We start from the raw sequence: 23022 nt of genomic DNA, 5'->3' as shown, positions 1-23022 counted from the left end.
GTTTATAAGGTGAAGTTTATATTTTTTTTATATATTATAAACTCTAATATCTAGTTGATATGAGATTTCAAACAAACTTCCTCACATCAAGATATATTTTTGAGCGTAAAACTATAATTTAATGGATGATTTGATAGCGGATGACACGATGAGTCTAACAAACAACAAATCTCCTCATAGTGGGTGACATAATAGGTCAAACAAACAATAAATCTCACTAGGTTCAAACTCATGACTCTGATATCATGTTAAGAAGTGAATTTTAAGAGCCTAACTTGACCCTATAAAATCAGTTTGTAAGGTGAGATTTGCACCCACTTATGTATTATAAACTCATCTTATCTCTAACCGATGTGAGATCTCCAACAATAACCTAATTTCATGAACAACCTCAGATCGTAGACATACACATGTTAAAATTTAAATTTTTGTCTAAATTTTTAGCACCATATCTATTAATATACTTTATGTTATTACAGGGTCAAATTAACCATATCACTATCATAATGATTATTGGATTAAATGTTTTTAATTTCTGAACTTTGACGCAAAATTAGAAGTCATCCATGTCCAAAACTTTGATACAATTTGGTCCTCAAACTTTAAAAATAAATGGATATAGTCCTTTTAACTCTATTATATTTTTTTTTACATGTCAAACGTGTTTTATACTATTATTTGAGTTGTTTACACGATTTGACATGTGTCCTCACTTCAATGTCAGTTGGAAAACACGTTTGACACATAAAAAAGATTTAAATGTAATTGGGTTAAAATGATTATATCCATTCATTTTTAATGTTTGGGGAGAAAAATGTATTAAAGTTTCAAACAACAACGAATTTCAATTTCATGTCAAAATTTAGAGATTAAAAATATATTTAACCCATGAGAAATCTCAAGCGATGAATGACTTGAAAGTTCATATAAATGAAGTGTAAAAAGCAACTAGACAGAAAAATGAAAATTGTCAGGTCAAATAGAGTTGGTGAGTATTATGGAATATATAACAAAAGTGGACAACATTTTGATCTATTTACTAAATTCCTTGAGAAACATGGTATTTGTGCTCAATACACAATGTCAAACACGCCACAAAAAATATGATGTGTCAAAAAGGCATAATCAAACTTTGATGGATATGGTTAGGAGCATGTTAAGTAATTCATATGTACTTATATTATTTTGTATATATGCTTTAAAGGTTGTCATGTATTTGTTGAATAGGGTTCCTAGTAAAGTTTTTTAAAAGACTCATTTTGATTTATGGACAAGTAGGAACCCAATTTCAAATACTTGCAAGTTTAGGGTTATTAGGTATAAGTTATAGTTTACAATTTCCAAGAAAAGAAACTGAATCCAAGAAAAATCAGTGGATATTTCATCAGTTATCTAGAAAAAATTAAAAGGGTATATGTTTTACTATCATATCCATGCTACACACGATTGAAACTTGAAATGCTCGATTTATTGAGAATAGTGAAACCAGTGGAAGTGAAGCTTCATAAAATGTGGAGATTAAAGAAATTAAAGTATAAGTTCTTGTAGTTAGTACCTCTTCTTCTAGAATTATTGTTGTTCATATTGTTGAGTCACACAACAATAAAGGAGAACAACAAATTAATGATCACGAGATTAACAATAAATCTATAGTTGAACAATCACAATAAATAGTATTAAGAATATCTCACAAAAGGAAATATGTTATTATGAATGAGTATGTGATTTATTTACGAGAATCATAAGATGACAATTATTGATAATGGTGATAATTTTTAGAAGCTATTAATGGTGATAATTTTGATGAGTGGTTATATGCCTTGAAAAATGAGTTTAAAGCAATGGTACAAAATGGTGTATGAGACCTTGTTCATTGCTAGAAGGATGCAAGAGAGTTAGGTGTAAATGGGTCTTTAAGACTAAGCACGACTTTTATGACACCATTGAACGTTACAAGGCTGGAGTGGTTACTAAAGGTTTTTTCAAAAAATATGTCGTGGACTATAAGGAAACATTTTTGCCTATTTCTAAGAAATCTTTTAAAATTATCATGATATTAGTAGCTCATTATAATCTTGAGTTGCATCAAATGGATGTTAAAATTGTTTGTCTGGATGGAAATCTAGAAAATGATGTTTGTATAGATCAACTAATAGGATTTATTGAAGAATTCGTCGGTAATTCTTACAAATGAGCAAACTATCGAAGAATTTTATGTCAACGGATACTGACAGTCGATAATACCAGAGTCTTTTGTAGTGTTAACCCTTTAATAAAAGGGTTACCACCCAAAGTATTTAGTGGCCATATAGAAAATATGAGCGATGAATGTTGAAAGTTAACATTGTTATTATTTCCTATTTGGCTCTCTGAGTTCATTAATGTACGAGTTTTTGAAATTTACATAAATTTATAATTTCTACTTTATGAATATGATGCAAATTATGATGAAGAAAATAAATCAAGTAATTGCTAATGAAAATGGCATTATGTTTGAACCCACTATGTATTTTTCATTGTCAAGTCATATTAAGGTAAAATAATAATAGAATATTAGAGGAAATATGATGTGTTGATTGAGTCACATGTAACGATCATGACTTTTGTTATTTTTATATCCTTAATCATGATGATGATAAAACCAATTTATGTAAGATGCATCGATACTTCAACTTGGGTCACATATTTGTGTTCGACACATATCATGTCCAATATTTTATGATACTTTATCGATACTTATCAATGAAGTATCTTATTTATAAAGTCATAGTACACTACAAAAAATCTTTAAATAATGATCAATTTTAGTGACAATAAATAATTAGTCACTATATAGTGCTCAAATTGACAACTAAAATAGTTTCAACAAATTATAATTGGTCTCTAAATTGATAATTGAAATAATTTTAATTATGAATTGGTTTCTAAATTGGTCACTAACATTAGTTACTAAGTTTTGACTACCAAAATAATTGGTCTTTAAATTGATCTCTAATTAGAAAATTTTTCTCTAACATATGTTTGATTACTAAAATTGGTCATCATTTAAGAGTTTTCTTGTAATGGTACTTCTAGGATGAAAATAATTTTTATTTTTTATGTTGACAACTTTAATACATATAGTTTTAATTTGAATTCACACAAAAATAATCATATATTTATTATGCTTTTAAGAATTATTGTATACTTTTTAATATTCATATATCACGTACCGTATCCTATTATTTTGAAAATAAACGTATCAACGTATCAAATATGTGTTATATATGATACACGTATCGTATTCGTATTTGTGCATCATATATGTAAGATATTTGAATCGCTTCATAATTTATGTCAGGCTTAACCATCTTTTATGTTACTAGTAAACTTTGGAACTTTAAATTTTATATTTTTTTAATTGAATCTCCATTGTAAAATTTTACAACTAAATTTTTCACTTACTAAAGTATTGTGAGTATTAGGTGACGTGGTTGTTATCTATGTCATGTTATTTTATTATTTTAAAATGTTATAAAATTCATAATTTTATAATTTATGATTTTATATTTTTAAATTTATAATTTTATAATTTTATAATTTCTAATTTTATAATTATATAAATAGAGTTTTACAATTGTATAATTTTATAAAATTAAAAATTATGCAATTACACAATTATGTTATTATAGAATTATATCTAATAACAACTCAGTGATATGAAAATATGTGATAATATTTGATATGATTATGTAACAACAAATAATGCATCTAAAATCATATTAGTCTATTATAATTATTATTATTATTATGAATTTAAAACATAATAAGCTTTTATAAATATGATATCTAATAACAAATAATGCATTTAAAACCACCTCAGTCAGTTATAATTTTTAATATGAATCTAAAACATAATTAAACTTTTATAAATATAACTATCTAATAACAACTAATGCATTTAAAGCCTCATTAATCAGTTATAATTTTTATTATGAATTTAAAATACAATTAAATCTTTACAAATTATAAAATGTTACGACATTTCATAAATCAGTTTCCATAATATTGAAATTAATAAATTAATTCAGTTATGTGAGTCATGTTAAATATAATTATAACTCTAAATATGATTTAACAAAATAAAAGTTCTGCTAATTATTATGAAAAATTATTAAAAATTGTCGCTAAAATTTGATTCACAATAGGTTTCGCATGGTTCTCTCTATTATAATTTATAAAAGAATCATATCATTTATTTAAAAACACATGAAATCTATATCTTACCACGATACACAGGTGATATTATAGAACTTCATTTTTTTTATATCTCTTTATGTAATATTATTTGTAAGACTATTTTGTTTATTTTTTTCTTTTAATAAAAATACCATAATACTTATATTTTAAGAATGTTTTATTTGTATTCTAACTTTCCAAAATTTAAAATACATCTTTTTAATTTAATGATTTACAATCTTATTAAATTTTATAAATGTAAATTTTATATTATGCCACCTTATAAAAATAAAAATATACATTAGAATATAATATAAATATATTATATTAATATTCAGTTACTTTTTAAAATCTATAAATAAACTAGTTGACTAATTCATTTTCATAAAATCTTTTTATTTTTCAATTTTATTATCTTTATATTTTGTCGAAAGCAAACAAATATGAATCCTATTGTTTTTAACGAAGTAAAAAAAGTAAAAAAAAAAAAAAAAAAAAAACTGACAGATATCACGTAACTAACAGAGATCAATTATGATTTTAACGTTTAAGATAACAAAGTAAACTGAAAAATTTGCAAAATAACAATTATCATTACTTCCCTCTTCTCTGTCCCGAAGTGTTATTCTATTGTCTCACGTTTTCTCTGTTTTGTTGTGTAGGTTTTTTCTTTTCCAGTTTTTTCTGCTATTTTGTTCTAAAAGTTTTGGTTGCAATGTTTTCTTTCTTCATCGAGTATTCCAAGAAGGGTGGGCTAACTGTTATTTTTAAAACAAGAAAGGAAACAGATGAAGTAAGTTGTTTCTTCAAGCCTCTGCTTCCACATCCGTAAGCCTTTAAGTTGTTTATTATTATTATTATTATTATTTTGCATTTTTATGTATTATACTTGAGAAAAAGTTGGTTTATACTTGACATAGGTACATTTTACTTTGATCTACTGCATGTTTTCTTTTTCTCAATTGTCGATCAGTTATCTATTTTGTGTTATTTTTGGTAGATTAAGGAACTCCTTGAAAATGGATTTTGACATCCCCGATTTGATATTTTGTATAATGAGTGTCAACATTTGAAGTTTTGGCTTACGTTTATGAATGTCCACATCCGTAGTTTTTTTTTTCTTTTTTAAATGTAGTGTTCATCGGATGTCGTCTCGCACAATTATTTAGCTTACGGATGTCTGTAGTGTTTTTTATTAAAATGTAGGGTTCACCGAATGTCAGCATTTGATATTATTACTTGGCTTACGGATGTTGACATCCGTAATTTTTTTTAAAATCTAGTGTATACCGAATGTCAACATACGGTGTGATAAATTGGCTTACGAATGTCGACATCCGTAGTATTTTTTTATAAAAATCTTTTATATTTTGGATGCCAGCATCCGGTACGATGTTTTGAATTTTTTTTAAAGGTTTTGAAAAATTTTTTGGTTTATTGTTTATATTTTTGTAGATATGCCTAAGACATGAGGTGACACCACACAATGTGGTCGTTCCTCACAAGATGACATTACACGGCTCGAGAGTTCTGCATAGGGTGAGGCTAGATGGAGACCCACAACATCTACTCGTAGAGGTGCTCCTACTACTACAACTGAAGAGATTGAACCTTTATCTCACCAAGAGGAGGATGTTTTTCACCACGATGAGACTATAACTAAGGAGCAGGAGCACAACGATGGAGGTGGATTTCCTGGAGGCCCATGTGGAATGTGTGATATGGGAGTGTTTATAAATGTTTTTTGTGCTTGATGTGTTGTGTAAATTTTTTATGCAATTTTGTCTCATGCTAAATGCTTTTTAGGATCGAGTTATGAAATTGGTCTCCCATTTAAAAGAAGTAAAAAGATTTCAATGATGTCATGTGTTTGTTCATCCTTACGTGATGAATTTAGATTTATTGTCTTTGTGTGATATTTTGTATGATTACCCTGATACTAGATTGATATTAGGATTTGTTGAGAGATGGTACCCTTAGACAAACAGTTTTCATTTACCTATTGGTGAACTGACCATCTCTTTTAATGATGTGTGGTCTCTTCTACATATGTCTACTATGAGAGAATTTTGGCCCAAATGAACCACTTGAGAATGAAGATGCAATAGAGACCCTTATGAAACTTTTAAGTGTGGATCGGCAGATGACTAAGGATGAGCTCCAACATTGTCATGGTTCCTAGTTCAACTAAGTTGGTTGAGATACCTATATTATAGTTGTTGCGAAAACCAGCTGTGAGAGTTTGCTGCACGAGCGTATCTTTTGCATCTTATTGTTTGCACCATTTTTACTGATAAGATATTTGTACATGTGTCCTACCTGGAATTGTTTTGATATTTGGCTTCATGTGGCAGATAAGAGCTATTTTCTTGTATGATAAATTGAAGGTCAAATGTATCATGTAATAAAAGAATTATTATCTGCCATATTAAGCAAAATCTCTAAACAACTTCAGGTAGGACACATATGAATGTGACACTCTTATCAGCAAAAATGATGCAACCAATAAAGTGCAAAAGATATGCTCGTGCAACAAACTCTCATAATTGGTTTTCGCAACAACTATAATACATGTCTCTCAACCAACTTAGTCGAATCTGGAAACATGACACTGTTGGAGCTCATCTGTAGCCATCGGCTGGTCCACACCCAAAAGTGTCATGAGGGTCTCTATTGCATCTTCATACTCAAGTGGTTCATTTGGGCAAAACTCTCCCATAATAGGCATATTCATATGAGACCACACATCATCAAGATAAATGGTCAATTTACCAATAGGAAGATGAAATTTTTTTGTCTCATGGTGCCATATCTCAACAAATCCCAATATCAATCCAGTATCAAGGTAATCATACAGAGTACACAAAGACAATAAACCTGAATTCATCACTTAAGGATGAAAAGACATGTGATATCATCCCAATCTTCTTACTTTTTTGAATCGCAGATCAATTTCATAACTGGATCCTAAAAAACATTTGGCGTGAGATAAAATTGCATAAAAAATTTTACACAATGCATCAAACAAAAAAAATTATAAATACTTTACTTATCTAACCTTCCCATATCACATGGGCCACATGATTTGCGTATGTAGTCAACAGGGAAGTTTCAAATGGACCTCCGAGAAATCCACCTTCATCATTATCGTGCTCATGAGTCATGCTCCTAAACTACAACCTCATCGTGGTGAACAACATCCTCCTCCTAGTGAGGTAAAGGTCCAATCTCTTCAATTGTAGTAGTAGAAGCACCTCTACGAGCAAATGTTGTGGGTCTCTATCTAGCCTCACCCTATGCAGAACCTTGGGTTGTGTGTAATGTCATCCTGTGAGGAACGACCACAATGTGTGGTGCCACCTCGTGTCCTACGCATATCTACCCAAATATATAAACAATAAACAAAAAAAAAATCAAAACCTTTAAAAAAATTCAAAAACATCGTACCGGATGTCGACATCCGAAATACAAAAGATTTTTATAAAAAAAATACTACGGATGTTGACATCCGTAAGCCAATTTATCATACCGAATGTCGACATGTAGTATACCATAGATTTTAAAAAAATACGTATGTCGACATTCGTAAGCCAAGTAATCATACGGGATGTCGACATCCAATGAACCCTACATTTTAAAAAAAAATCACTACGGAACATCCGTAAGCCAAATAATCGTACTAGATGTCAACATCCGGTGAACACTACATTCTAAAAAAAACTACAAATGTCGACATTCGTAAGCCAAATGCACATTAAATAGGAGAGAGAAAAATTATCTGAGATTTTTACATAAGGTAAACTAGGAATTCTAAAATTTAGGTTAAATTATTCTTTTGGTCCCTCTATTTGTTAGAAAATTTAAGTTTGGTTTTCAAGTTTTTCGTTGTCTCAATTTGGTCCTCATCTTCTTAAAAATGATTCAATTTGTTCATCGCCGTTAATTTTGACCAGACGGTGTTAAAGTCAATGCTACATGTCAATTTCTGTTTTTTTATTTTTATTTAATTTTAATTTTTTTTACACGTGTCACTACACCGTTGTGTCACGTGTCAAAAAGACTCAATTTGGTCCCTATATTTGTTTTTAGTTTCAATATAGTCTCAATTTTTGTAAAAGTGAAGTAATATTGGCTCTCCTTAGATTGACACTCAATTTAATCTTTGTAACTTATGATGATATTCTTAATAAAATTGACATTTTTATTAAATATTTGTAGAAATATTTTTAAACAAATTTTTTTTTAGTTTTATTATTAAAGAAAGTTAAACTCCAAACTTAATTTCAAAAATTAACAATTTTGTCATCATATATAAAGGCATCAAGTGCATCATATTATACAAACTTAATGAAGATTAAAAATCAAATAACTTGTCATACATAAGTTTAGGAACTAAATTTAAAGTTCAGAACAAAACCAAAGTCTAATGTTTTATATAGAATTTAAAGTTAATTTAAAATACTTATAGAAATATTTAATAAAAACGTTAATTTTAGTAAGAATATCACCATAAGATTTATAAAAAAATAAATTTAGTGTCAATTTAATGAAAGACAATATTACTTCATTTTTACAAAAATTAGGACTAAATTAAAATAAAAACAAATATAAGAAACAAATTGAGTTACTTTGACACGTGGCACAACTATGAAGTGGCACGTGTAAAAAATTAGAAAAATTCAAAAAATTTCAAAAAAAATTTCAAAAAGAAATAAAAAATTCAAAAAAACCAAAAATTAATACGTGACATTGACTTTAACACCGTCTGGTCAAATCAATGATAATGACCAAATTGAATCATTTTTAAAAAATGAGGATAATTGAGACAACGAAAAATTTAAGAACGAAACTAAAATTTTTTAACGAACTAAGAAAGTAATTTGACCTGAAATTTATCGGGATACCGAAGAAGACGAGCAGGCAGAAGTCTCCTAATTTAATACTTTAATAATCCTACCTGGCTTTTTTCTTCACTGTCGCTGCTTGTCATCGCTTACTGTTGCTTGTCGCTGCTCACCGCTCTTCAGAGTCGCTCATCGCTTTTCACCATCGCTCACCGTTGTTTTTCGCCTCTCACTGCCGTTTACCCAATAACTTATTTGAATTCTCTTTATAGTTACTAGCGAACACACAAGCGCTGTCGCGCATGTGTATTTGCATTTTTTAATTTTCAAAAAAGTTAAGATCAATAACAAATATATAATTTTTAAAATAGATGTTAAATATAAAATTATAAAAAAAAGATATGTAAAAAGAAAATTTAAATGATGATTTAAGACAAAAGAGATTTGTAGAAAAATGATTAAAAGTAAATTATTTATAAAATAATTAATTTTTAAAATAACTAAGGGTAAAACGGGTATTATGAAATATAGACACAAAAAGAGGAATTCTTTTATTGTTATAGATAGATAACTTGATAAAGAGTTTGTGATAATTTTGGTTATAGTATGGTGTTAATACTGTTTAAGAAATAAGGTTTAATTAATGTAGAAGCTGAGTGGAAAATGATACAGGTGGAGGAGAAACTGAAATTGTCCTCTGAAGACTCATGAAAGAGAACAAGACTCTCCGCTAGTTTGAATGTGAAGAAAGAGAGTGTGCATAATTGCAGGGATTATCTTAGACTTCATTGTTATCCATTGGACAAATATGTGCCTGAATTGTCTGAACCCTCACCCCAATGCCTTCGTCATTAACAAAGGCCATCAACTACTTGGGATTTCCTTCAACAATTTTATTCTCTTTATTCATCAATTCACTATGTTTCTTTTGTGGTTTGCAGGTTTTGAGTAACGGGCCTTATTGTCGTGAATGTTGATAAGCCCATGCTTTGTGGGCTTCATTTCTTTGTCCGAACGATGAGGCATTGGGTAAGCCCATATCTTATAAAGAAGTTTTGCAGCAGGAACTTGGACAAGAACAGTTTTGGAACTTTTCAAGAACAAGTAAACCTTACAGGTGTGATCGGCAACAACATAAAAGATAAAAGGGTGAAACAAAATATTTTTGATGTTCTGTCTTTCGCTGCTCCTTTCTTGCCATCTTATCCTCACTCCTTCAAACCTAATATTGTCGGTTCTTTGTTTTTTTTAGTTGATAGTGATCATGAAATATTTCCTTTTCTATTTGTGCTAATGTAAATACATATGCCAATGTATAATATGTGTGATTATGAGAACTATTTATTAATAAAGTTTGTATTTATTTATAGAGTTTGTAGATGAAAATAATTTCAAATTTAGAAGAGTAAAATTTAATTTTACATTAAAGTTAAATAAAATTTAATCTTTTAGAAAATATAGAAATTATCTTAAGTAAAAAATAAATAAATAATTGAATTATTTAGTATAAATATAATAACAACTTCTTTTTAACAAAAATTATGTTGTAAGTGATAATAAAGTAATAACCACCATATATCACACTAACCAGTCTATTAAAATGAAAATAAAATACGATTATTTAGCTATTAGGACAAATGATAATAAAATAATATCCACCATATTTTTTTATCAGCATACAGGTGTATATGGTAATGAAATTTCATTAACCATGCATTTGTTTTCTTTGTTGGCAACTCATTTTTTTTTTAATGAACGGAAATTTATATTAAAAGTTAACTCATGAGTAGAAAAAGATAGCAAATAGCCCTTGATACATAAATTTACAAGAGAGATATATCTTCCGATGTAAAAAAACTCCGTATTCATGGGTATCCGCAAATAAAACCCGCAATGGGTAGGAAATGGATACTGTAAATGGATATCCACAGATAACGGATACAAGTACTTTTACTACTCGCATGTTAACAGAGCGGAAGAGTATAATAATATTTGTATCCGTAAATAGCCGTACCGGTTATATTCTAATTTAAATTAGAAAAAACATGATTAAAATATTAACATATTTATTTTGAATGAGTTATTTGTTTATCAATTAGTTTTTTAAAAAAATTATTTCTTTGTAAACTGTCATTCAACACTATTTAAATGGATTATTTAGACTTTGTTTAAAATTTATGAATATTATGTATTGTATTTTATTTGAATTTACAATTAAAATATGTTGTTAAATATTTATTTTTATTTTTTTGTAAATATTCGCGGTATCCATGAATATTTATGAATATTAAAAAATTAAACGGATATCTGCATAACAGATATTCGATAAATATATAGATACAAATACAGACTAAATATTTATCTAATGGATAGAATACTACGAGTTACTGCCCATGATTTATCCGCTGTTGAAATCACTTCCCACAGCCATATAGAACCTTCCAGAAATCATGACATATGACGTTAAATTATCATATTTTATTTTAATACAGTTGTTACTGTAATCTATGATGGTTATTATTTTATTATCACTTATCCATCAATATATTATTGTGATCTATGGTGGTTATTATTTTATTATCACTTATTTATCAATATATTTTATCAGAGAGTGGGTTTGTTTTAATAGATAGGTATTTTTATCGATATATTATTGTTTACAAATTTATATTATAATGACAATTAAAATATAAAAATATTTTTATTATTATTTAAATACACTTTAAAGAAAAGTATTATCATCAAAATATTAATTTTACAAAACTTACATAATTTATTTATTATTATAGCGAAACATGTATATGTCCACTTTATTTTATTTTGTGATAAAAAATCAATATATATTGAAATAAAAAATATTGATAAAATTTATATTAAAATTTTAAACACGTGTATATACAAAAAAGATTATTCCTGTCTAGGTTATACCAACTGAATAACAAAATTAAAGTAGAAGAATTTCAAGTATCGAAGATTTTAAAATACTTTCCTACTATCTATTTCAAAATTAATGTTAAGACATTTAAAACTTTGGGTGTGGTTACTTGTAAGGGAGAATGATTAAGTGGATTTAAAGTGATTTATTAATAAAGTTTTTAGTGTTTATTGTAAGAAATTTAAAGGTGAAATACGAAAACATTTTAAGATATAGTTCATTCATTTGAAAATTTTGATAGATGTGGTAGAATAAAAAATATTTTTATAACAAATTAATATATAATATTACAATTTTGACCCTACAATTAAAATTAATATATTATTATTATTACTACTATTATTACTGGTGTAAATATATGTGTTATCGCACCTATATATATATATGCAATCTTTAAATATATATATATATATATATATATATATATATATATATATATATGATATTGTAATAGTATTGTAATAGTAAGTGATGATATTATAATATTATTAAGTTAATATACAAAGTAGATTTATATTTATTAAGAATAAAGTGGAATAAATAAATAAAAGAAGAGAAAATAATTGTTGATGAATCTATAACTATATATTTATAACTATCTATCTATACCTATATATAAAGAAATTCTTTCTTTTTGTGTCTACATTTCATAATTTTAGTTTTATCTTTTATAATATAATTAATTGTTAAATTTTTAAAAATTAACCATTATTTCTATATGTTTTTTATAAAACTGTCCATCTTTTTTTTTTCTATTCATCAATAATTATTTTTCCGTCTTTTCTCATTCATTTCGCTTTGTTTTTAATAAATATAAATTTATTTTGTATATCAACTTAATAACATTACAATATTATCACCTATTAATATAATATCATACATATTTAGAAAATATGTACACACAAGCATGATAGCTTGTGTTTAGGCTAGTGAAAAATAAAAAGAATTTTTTTTTACCATTATTTTATAAAAGACATTGAAATATAACTGTTAGTTTTTAAAATATGAATAAATAATTATACTAGAGAGTAAATTTGAAATAATTAATTGTGAATAGAAATGAAAAAATATCTTTATATATAATTATAGATTATTATTATTACTATTATTATTATTATTATTATTATTATTATTATTATTATTATTATTATTATTCATGTTCAAATATTACATCTCATACTAATTGGAAGTAACATATCTCTCACTTTTGGTTTGAAAAAAAAAAAAATTCACGTTCCTAAATTATTGTCTACTTTGGAGCGTGTTAGCTTTGGAGTGTGGAGTGTGAAATTCTATCACAGTTTTGTTATTAAAAGACACATTGGAGGGTGTGCGAGGAGGGTGGAGAGAGAAAAAAATATTTAAATTACTTTTGATCTCGACTCTTAAATGATATGTGACTTATTAGGTGTTCCAAAACACCTACTATTCAAATGAATGGACTTCATCAATCTCTCTTTTATTTTTTACTTACATTATAACTATTAACCTTTTTAAAAGAGTTATAAAAGCTAATTTTGAATTTATTTAAGATTTAAGTTATTTCTTTTCATGGAATGAGTAAAATATATATTTTAGTTAAGATTTTAACAATTAAGAAAATATTTCAATGTAGTTTTTAAACTCTAGAATTACAATAATATGCAAGATCCACCACAGTCTTCTCAGTGTTTGAAATCTTTCATTTATTTTTTACATGGGTATTTGTTCAATACCAAAATGAAATATCTAAGTTTTCACAAGAGTTTTATATTTATATCAATGTTGTTTATTGAATATATTCTTTCAAAACTTTCATATACACATACGTGTGTGTGTATATATATATATTCGATGTTCACAATTTTATTCTAAATTCTTTAATTAGTTTTAATTTAATTAATCTATTTTTCATAAAAAAAATACTTATACTAAAATTATATAAAAAATCTTATTTATATTTATATTATATTAATTTAATAATGTATTTTTATCTATAATCTATAATGATTACAATAATAAGATAAAAGTGAAGACGTATAGATGCATGGGTTTATGACTGTGTGTTTATTAATAATTTAATAATGTATTTTTATCTATAATTAATATATTAATGTATTTATGTATGTATAAAATTGTAATAGAGTAGGTAAGGTGCTATCAATTCCAATACTTTTCATTCATACATAACACAACGAGGCACAGACAAAGAACGGGAGGAGAAGAGTGGCATCGTTGTTGTTCGCTTCAATTCACTATTTTTTTCTCAACCTTCTACAATGTTCTACAGAGGGTACCTTCCTTTTCTTCTCCTTCTTCTTCTCCTCCAATCAAGTTTCTGCCTTTTTGTTTTTTAGATTTTAGGTTTAATTCATAATCATCTATCTATCGAGTTTTTTCTGTTATCTTCGTCCCCTTTTGTTAAATTCTCTGTGTGAAGTATGCGATTCATTTTTAATTTTTCAAATTGTTGATAACCTAATAATTCTCTATTTCTTTGTCGTGTTTTACGAAATCTGAGCTATCTCCATTCTCCAAACTGGGCGACGCTGAAATCCGAACTATGTTGGAATTATTGAAATAAAACCCTAAATAAATTATAATAAAATAGGAAATAGGAGGGCTATTTTCTTTTTGTGAATGGAGTGACCAGTGATCAGTGATGTGTGGTAATTTAGTGAGAAGTACGGTTTTGAAAGTGATGCAAACAAACAAGCATGAAAGGGAGTGTTGATGTTGTAGCGTTTTGGAAAATGTATTGCATGCATCTTGCATTGATGATAGAGTATAAAACTGACTGTTGGGAAGGGATGAACACTTTATTCTTACCAATCATTTACCCTATAATGCTTTTTATTCAATATGATCTTATCACCTGGGGAGAATGCATTTTTTTGGAGTTGTTTTGCATCCTTGTGTTTTTATACTATCCCATTTGGTTTTTTTTATACCTATCACTTATTTAATCTAATTGTCAAGAGGGATCTTATGGTGAATAATATCCTTGAGAATTTGTTCTGTAGCCAAACTAAGCGGCATGTGTAATCATTTAGCCAACTTTACCACGTTGGATAAGACTTTTGTTGTGGTTGTTGTTGTAATACTGTACTGTTTATCTTATAGTATGTAATTCTTCCCTTTTTGTCACGACCATTGCTTAGAGTTTATTGTGCTTCTTGTTGTTTGCTGGATAGAACCTCTGGTATAACAGTGATTCTATTAATGCTAGTAAATGGACATTTTTTAGTCCTCTTGTAAAGAGGTATTTCACATGTATAGGAACCTCCTGCCTAATCTTTACTTTCTCGTGTAGATGATTATGTTTTCTAGATAAAATATCATAAAAGCATGAAAAAAGGAATGTTTGCCTATGCTTTATATTCAATGAGAGTAAATATTATTGGTAAAGACCTGGAGTAGCTTTGTTGTTAATCTATGTGTTTGTGATGTTTAGTCCTTGTTTGGTCTAAGGAAACGTTCTGTTTTTTTTTATTTTTATTATCACTAATTATTACAATCTTCCACCTTGTTTTAACTCATGTTTTTATCAGAAAAATCTTTTGAAGTAGGAAACAAGTGAAAACAATTTTTTTTTTTTTTTTTGTAATTATTGGTGATAGAAAACCCTTAAACCAAATGTGTCCTCAGCAACTTTACATACATTGTCGATCCTCTAGTTTAGAATGGTCATTATAGGAACATCTGCAGGAGTTGGGTGAGAGAACAAAATTCTTATTGATTGAAGGAAACAGAACAGAACAAGGAGAAATACTTTTTGTCCAAGAATATCCCCTTTCTTCCAAATCTTATGCTTTTATTATCCCTTTCTTCTTTTCTTTTCCTTATGTGGCTAACTAATCCTGTCTAATTAAATAACTATCCCTAACTAATTTTTCCTCCCTTAAGTCTTAACATTAACATGCACCTCTTAAATCAATCCTTTCACCTAGGTGGAAAATGGGAATTTCACTTGTATGAGAATTTCTGCTGGTCACCCAAATGGCTGGCCACAATGAAAAACATTTCCTGTGTCATTTAATGTACTCCTTATTTGGAAGCCAACACACTTTCTCGGCGGAAAGTTGTTAGTTGTGCTGGACTTTGCTGCTGACTGAATCGAAGCTATATTCTCAACTATCAAACCACAACTAAGAAATGGGTTGTACCCAGGGTGCTCCTGATTGGCCAGGAGAATGAATCAAGTTATTTAAGCTTGCTAGAGGTTCCCCCATGTGAAACAATGCTCCCTCCATTATTGTGGATATTGACTTCTGTGGGTGGAATTGTAAAGCCCCCATCCCTTGTATAGTACACAGCTCATCAACAGCATCTGTAGAATTGTATCCATGACAACAAATACATATGTGGGGCATGGGGTCTGATTCTACACTTCAACTCTTAGCCTCCTCCCACCCAAGAAATACCCTCATAACTTCATCAATGAGGTCAAAATGTGCATGACGAAGGCATCAGATTCTTTGATGTACACCTCTACAGATCCTATTTACCTTAGAGTCATTTGTTTTCCATACAGATTTCCAATACACTCAATTCCATCATAATACTGGATGAGCTCAAAATAAGCCCTTCCAATGTCAATTCTGCTGCCTTCTTCCAGAAGAATGGTAAGCAGTGCAAAGTGCTAGCCTCATGGTAATAAAATCCATCTGAACCTTTTTGATGGCTTAACTAACCTGACAGACCTGTTGCACTGAAAATAATCTGGGTTGGGTTAATCACCCTGAAGGATCTTAACTGACAAAGGTGGGTTGCTTCTTCCTTCTAGTCAAAGAATGGCTCTCCAGATTTTCTTCTTGCCCACTTCTTGCCTGCATCAAGATGTACCTCCTCTCGAGGGGGTTGTTTGTGGTCCTGATCCTCCCAATTAGTTACTTCTACATCCACTTTCCAGCATCTGTTTGATGCTATTGATTTGCCCTAAACTCTTTTTGATCCCCAAAAGCTAAGAGTTGTATTTGCATGTCCCCCACGTAAAAATTGGCCAAGGCTTTCTTTTGGGACCCCGTTATGGTGACTTGTGGATCCCCAGGTTTGGCCAATTACAGGAACCTCTTGAATTGGGTGAAAGAAAAAATTATTCATATTTATTTAATGAAATTGAAGAGAACAAGGAGAAAAACTCACCTTCAAGCGTTTCCTGCTTCTTACAATTTTTCTGTCTTTGATTGCCTTTTCTGTCTGTATTCTCCCATATTTATCTAACTACCTTTCTAGCTATCTGACTTACTGCTCTAATTGTCTTTAGTAAGTTACCCCATCCTTTCAGTCCTTACCCCATCCTTTCAGTCCTGTTAGAAGTGGGTTATAATCCTAACTTAACCCCACAAAACCGGTTTTAACTTGACTCTGATACTATGTTAGAAGTGGAATTTAAGCATAACTCAATCTCACAAAACCGGCTTGTAAGGTGAGGTTTGCACCTCACTTATATACTATGAAATTGTCTTATCTCTAGTCGATGTGGGACTTCTAACAAGTTCCAAAAGGTTAAGTAATAGTAATCATTACTTTACTTTTGTGGTGCTATCGTGCCCCTGCAAACATTGTGCTGCATTTTAACAAAGTGGTCATTGCAGCTTGAAATGGTGTCAAATTACTGTCCTATTGTGGCATCTCAACCATTTAGTTAGTTTGGGATGAAGAAAACACAGACTTCTATTTTTTGTCATGCCCATCTAGTGTTTTAGGACATTCTGGTGATTTCAATACTCCCCTGCTTAGTTCTGACAAGCTCCCACCACTGTTCTATTTCCTGCAATGCCTTCCCTGCATTTATTTTGTTCTGGTTGATTAGTCAACTTTTCATCCTTCTATTTACTGTCCTGCTATAGCACTTTGGAATGGTCTCTTTGTGCATTTAGCCAAAATTGATAAATTAGAATAAAACTAGAACAAGATTTGAGTAGATAACTACTTCTAAGGTTATAGTTGACTCATGAGAGTTTATTAGTGCCTTCTGCTATTTATTTTTGTTTTTGAGAGAAATGACTTGCACAATCTCTTTTATTTTTCTTTTTCATTTTCACTTTTTGAAATGTTGTATCTTTGTTTTTGTTTTTGTCTTTTGAAGGATGCTTTTGAAATCTTCATTCTACACTGAAAAAAACAGTATGCCATTGTATAAATGTTTATTCCTGTGGATTTATTATGATGCTTTTTTAAATATTACCTTTTTAGTAGTAGATGTGGTAACCTATTTTATTGCCAAATCCTTGAACTTTTGTAGATTCCAAGGGTTTGTTGATATTCAATGAGATGTATTGACGAATCACATGTCTTGTTAGCTCCAATAATAATTCTATTTGAAGATAATGGGATTTTATTGGTCCTTTGTGATCACAATTTTTTGTCTTTGGGCTTCTTTATTAGTATTTACCCTTTTTGTGTTAAGATTAATTGGATATTGTCTCCCTTTACATTATAGTTAGATAAAATTGCAGAATGAAGGATAATCTAATTAATTTGTATCACCCCATTGCTACTATTTTGGAGTGTTTAATTGCTTGTCACATGACTTCAGTTTTCGTATTCTTGAAATGTGTGGATGGTAGATGAAAAGATAAGTTTGAGTGTTTATGTTTTCAAAGCCGTATCACAATATTTTGACCTTGTTATTGATGCGATGTATGTCTACCTTCAATTTTGTTTTGCTATTAGATTATCTTTACAGTTACACAACTAGCAGACTAAAATACTATTTGTTTTCAGTCGTGAGACTAATATGAATTGAGTTTAATTTCATATGAAATGGCTAGACCGTAATGATGTAACTGAAATTAGAAAGGTGAAACTTTACATATGTGGTGACTGAAAAACAGGCTTTTTGATTTTAGTTATGTTTATGGGTGAAAATTGCAGTAAATTTGCTGATGGTGGTGATGGGCGTGAAATGGCTGCGAAACGTCAGCGCACAGTTGATCCAGGATCCTCATTCTATGGTGGTTCCACCGGTTCCAATTTTATGTACAATCCTTCTCCTTATGGATATGTCAGCCAACCTCCTCCTCCTCCACCTTTTCCCGTTGTTCGATTGCGAGGCCTTCCTTTTGATTGTACTGAAACTGATGTGGCCGAGTTCTTCCATGGTCTTGACATAGTTGATGTTCTTTTTGTTCACAAAGGAGGCAAGTTCACTGGTGAAGGTTTCTGTGTTCTGGGGTATCCTCTTCAAGTTGACTTTGCTCTTCAAAGAAACAGGCAGAACATGGGCAGAAGATATGTTGAAGTTTTCAGAAGCAAGAGGCAGGAATACTACAAGGCAATTGCAAACGAGGTTTCAGATGCCCGAGGTGGTTCACCTCGACGAAGTGCTCCCCGGGCCAAATCATATGATGAAGGAAAAGATTCAGCTGAACACACCGGGGTGTTGCGACTAAGGGGATTGCCATTTTCTGCAAGTAAGGATGACATTATGGATTTCTTCAAGGATTTTGGGCTCTCAGAGGATTCTATTCACATTGTAATGAATTCAGAGGGAAGACCTTCTGGGGAGGCTTATGTGGAATTTGCAAGTGCTGAAGATTCAAAAGCAGCAATGGTAAAGGATAGGATGACCCTTGGGAGTCGCTACATTGAGTTATTTCCTTCGTCACACAGTGAGATGGAAGAAGCAATTTCAAGAGGACGGTGATTCCTTCTCATTTACTTGCTCTTTTGTAGTTATACTTGTTAGCTTGATCTTATAATTAAGATTTTGGTCAAGGATATATATTTTATTGCTGTATTTGTTTTAGGATCCATATACTTTTTTCCCAATACCCAGATGAGAAAATATGACAGTTGGTAAGATTGAATTTTGTGGATTTATCTATTCTTGGTCCCCCATAGGATGAAATCAATCCCCTTACTGCTAAATTTCGAATATCTTTTTTTAGCAGTCCTAATATCTAAAATAGTGGGTGGGTTAGTGTTTTCTTGCAAATTCTGTAGCTTATTTAATGCTTTTGGAAATTAAGACTGAAGAAACAGCATTTTTTGTCCCTTTCTTGTAATGTGTTAGGCATGCATGCAACTACCTTTGTCATATTGTTTGCCATCATATTCTTCATTTCCAACTTTGACTATCTCAACAATCAAAAAGCTAGTCACAGTACGTTGTACTTTTTCTATTTAATGCTTACTGGTTTTCCCTCTTTCTTACCCTTTTACGCGCCAAACACCTCTTGCTCAGTAATTTTAATTTCCAAAACCAGTTCTTGAGATTGCTAATAATCTTGAAAGAGAATGCTATAAAGATTATGTTAAGATAATTTTTTCTATAGATACCTCTAGTAGAAAAAAAATTAAGAAGATGAAGAATATTATTTTGTTTTTTCATTCTTCTTTTTTAGAAGTGTTTATTGAAATTGTTTTTTCTGAATACACTTCTAAACATTATTTAAGTCATATCCACAGTAATCTACAAATTAGATATTTGCATGAAACAGTTTTATAATAGTATTGCATGGTGATTAATGTTGGTTAAAAATGAGCATAAATTACTGAGAATCCCTGGTAACAGTAACAACATAGTATTCTAATAGTTATTCAAGATTCCTCACTGTACATAGTGATGATGATAATGCAGCAATGTTCTGTGTAGAAATTAAATTTGATTGTATGTAGTGGAAGAAGGGACATGCAAGAATCGGAAAATTTTGGATGGATATGGAAATGTGGTCCTTGTGCAATCTGAAGTGTCTGGTGGCATGGACTATCAAGTGTGAACACAATCTGGCTAGCTATCAATGTCCTACTTTTCAACTCAACTATTTCTGTTTATATGATCTAATAAATTCGCTGTATAATCTAATTCAATTAATTTAAGTAAATTAGGTTAAATTTTCTTTTGTGATTGAATCAAATCAATCACATGGAGAATGACAACAGGAGAAGTCCAGTTTCCAAACTAGGAATTCATCATGTCCTTCTATCGAGTGAGTATGAAATTTTTATATTCATCTCTACATCACATAATTCGTATTCATGTTTTTACTATTTCAGTTATTAATTCAATAATTCCAAGTTATAAAAATCACATTAAAGTTAACATAATATTTTATAAATTTAATATTAAAATGTCACATGTTAAGAAAATATATTTAAATATCAAGTTTAAGTACTAGACAATGGAATAAAGGTCAAATTATTATAAAAACAAATAAAAATATAAAAATGTTCTAAAAACTGTTTGATTTGATGAGATGGAGGATTTCATTTCCTAACATGAAATAAATTGTTTTAATGAAATAAATAAAGAGAAAAAAAATATAATCATTCATGGAAGGAGAAATATATTGGAGATCTAGGTAAATTAAGTATATATCAAACAAGTTAAACCGTTAAGAAAAAATAAAAGTGGTTTCACCAAAATAAAGGTTCACGAAATTTGAAATTTGAAATGAGGAGTACAAAATTCTTATGAGAAAAAAATAAACAATAATACAAATAATAAATAATGAAGTGTGTGCCTAATGAGCTCTTTAATTTATTGAGATTCAAGTTTATATATAGTTTTTTAAATGTAATATATCATTTGAACAAAACCATAAAAATAAAAAATTTGTATAATCAAAATTGTAAAGAAAAAATAACTTTAAGATATAAAATGAATTATGTAAATTTCGAACAAATTAAATAATTGATTGAAAATCAAAAGTACCTAAATATTTTAGATTAAATTAATAAATTGTGAGTATTTTGGTAATTTAAAATTGGATATGAGAACAATGACAAATTTTGTTACCAATATCGAGGTGAGATAGATATATAGTTATTATCATCTATATATTCAATTTAAAAAATTAAATATTATTTATACTTAACCATACCTCTATCTGATTAATATATAAAATTGAAATAAATTTAAATGATATCTACAATAACAAATTTATTTGACATTGGTATTAATAAGTGATTAAAGTGAACCTAATACACAAATACACAACAAAATACTCTAAAAGGCATATTGAAAATTTTAGTCATATGCTATTTTTAATATGTTTTAGTTTTAATATTTAATTTTTCAGCTATAAGTTTTATTTAGTTTTAGTTGCAATATTGTAAAAATAATATTCAAAATCTATGAAAAAAGGTTGAAAATTTATTTATTTTCTTATGAAAATATTTTTAAAAATTTATAACAAAATTTACTAAACTTAATCCAATCCCATGAATGATGAATTGGGCGTAAAAAAGCACTACAAAAATTCAACGTTACTTTCCATGAATAGATGAATGATGGTTTCCGTTGATGTTCTTTTAGTCATGAATATTTTAGTTTAAAATTAATTAACTCGAAAAATATTATGCAATTTATTGTAATAAACAATGCATTTTCTAATTTCCAAATAACCCTTTCATTGGTACAGTATCTACTGAATTCATTAGTGTCTCTTCTCATTCACCTTTTTTTATTCAGAGTTGTTTAAAAGGAAAAAGTTTAGTACCACTTTGATTAATCAGTACATTCTTTTAATTCTAGTCTTAGAAATAGAAATAAATATATATACTTAATATAATATTAAATGGGTAAAAAATAAAATACTACCATATTTAGTATCTAGAAAATATAAATTAACACTACTTTTGAAGTAATTTATTCAACGTTAAGATCCAAATAAACTAATTAATCATAATTAAGATCAAATAATTATTTAGTCATAGCATATTGGCATTACATATTTATTAATTTTTGTTTTTTTTCTAAAACCACCTTTAACATTAATAAAATTAAAATTACTATGCTTCAACAATCACCTAATGAATGAAGATAAATAACTTTTAATAAGTTTATTTTCTTAAAAGAAAACTAATTAATACAAATACCATTTTAGATTAATTCTTATATGAGAAAAAAAAAACCCATACACTACTCCCTATTTAACATGAGTTTCAGGGATGTGCATGGTTATCACCATAAAGCAAGTATTCACCTTCCATCAACTCAGATTCTGTCATGCATGCATGCAAAGCTACCTACAATAAATCACCACCTTAAATTCTTAAAACCGTCCTTGTTTTTTGTTCCAACACAATATTCAAACT

General features: G+C 28.8%; 1 protein-coding gene across 1 annotated transcript; it reads left to right on the top strand.

Moving 5' to 3' along the window:
- Window positions 1–14138: 14138 nt before the first annotated feature.
- LOC114186557 (heterogeneous nuclear ribonucleoprotein F) lies at window positions 14139–19807 on the top strand. Its single transcript, XM_028074493.1, has 2 exons — window positions 14139–14269; window positions 18856–19807. The coding sequence occupies exons 1-2, from the start codon at window positions 14256–14258 to the stop codon at window positions 19625–19627; spliced, it is 786 nt and encodes a 261-aa protein (XP_027930294.1). The 5' UTR covers window positions 14139–14255; the 3' UTR covers window positions 19628–19807.
- Window positions 19808–23022: the final 3215 nt, after the last annotated feature.

The sequence above is a fragment of the Vigna unguiculata genome, chromosome 6 (genome assembly GCF_004118075.2).
Source record: "Vigna unguiculata cultivar IT97K-499-35 chromosome 6, ASM411807v1, whole genome shotgun sequence".
NCBI classification, from domain to species: domain Eukaryota; kingdom Viridiplantae; phylum Streptophyta; class Magnoliopsida; order Fabales; family Fabaceae; genus Vigna; species Vigna unguiculata.
The sequence above is the reverse complement of the archived record's forward strand: the minus strand, read 5'-3'. Positions and strand labels throughout refer to the sequence as shown.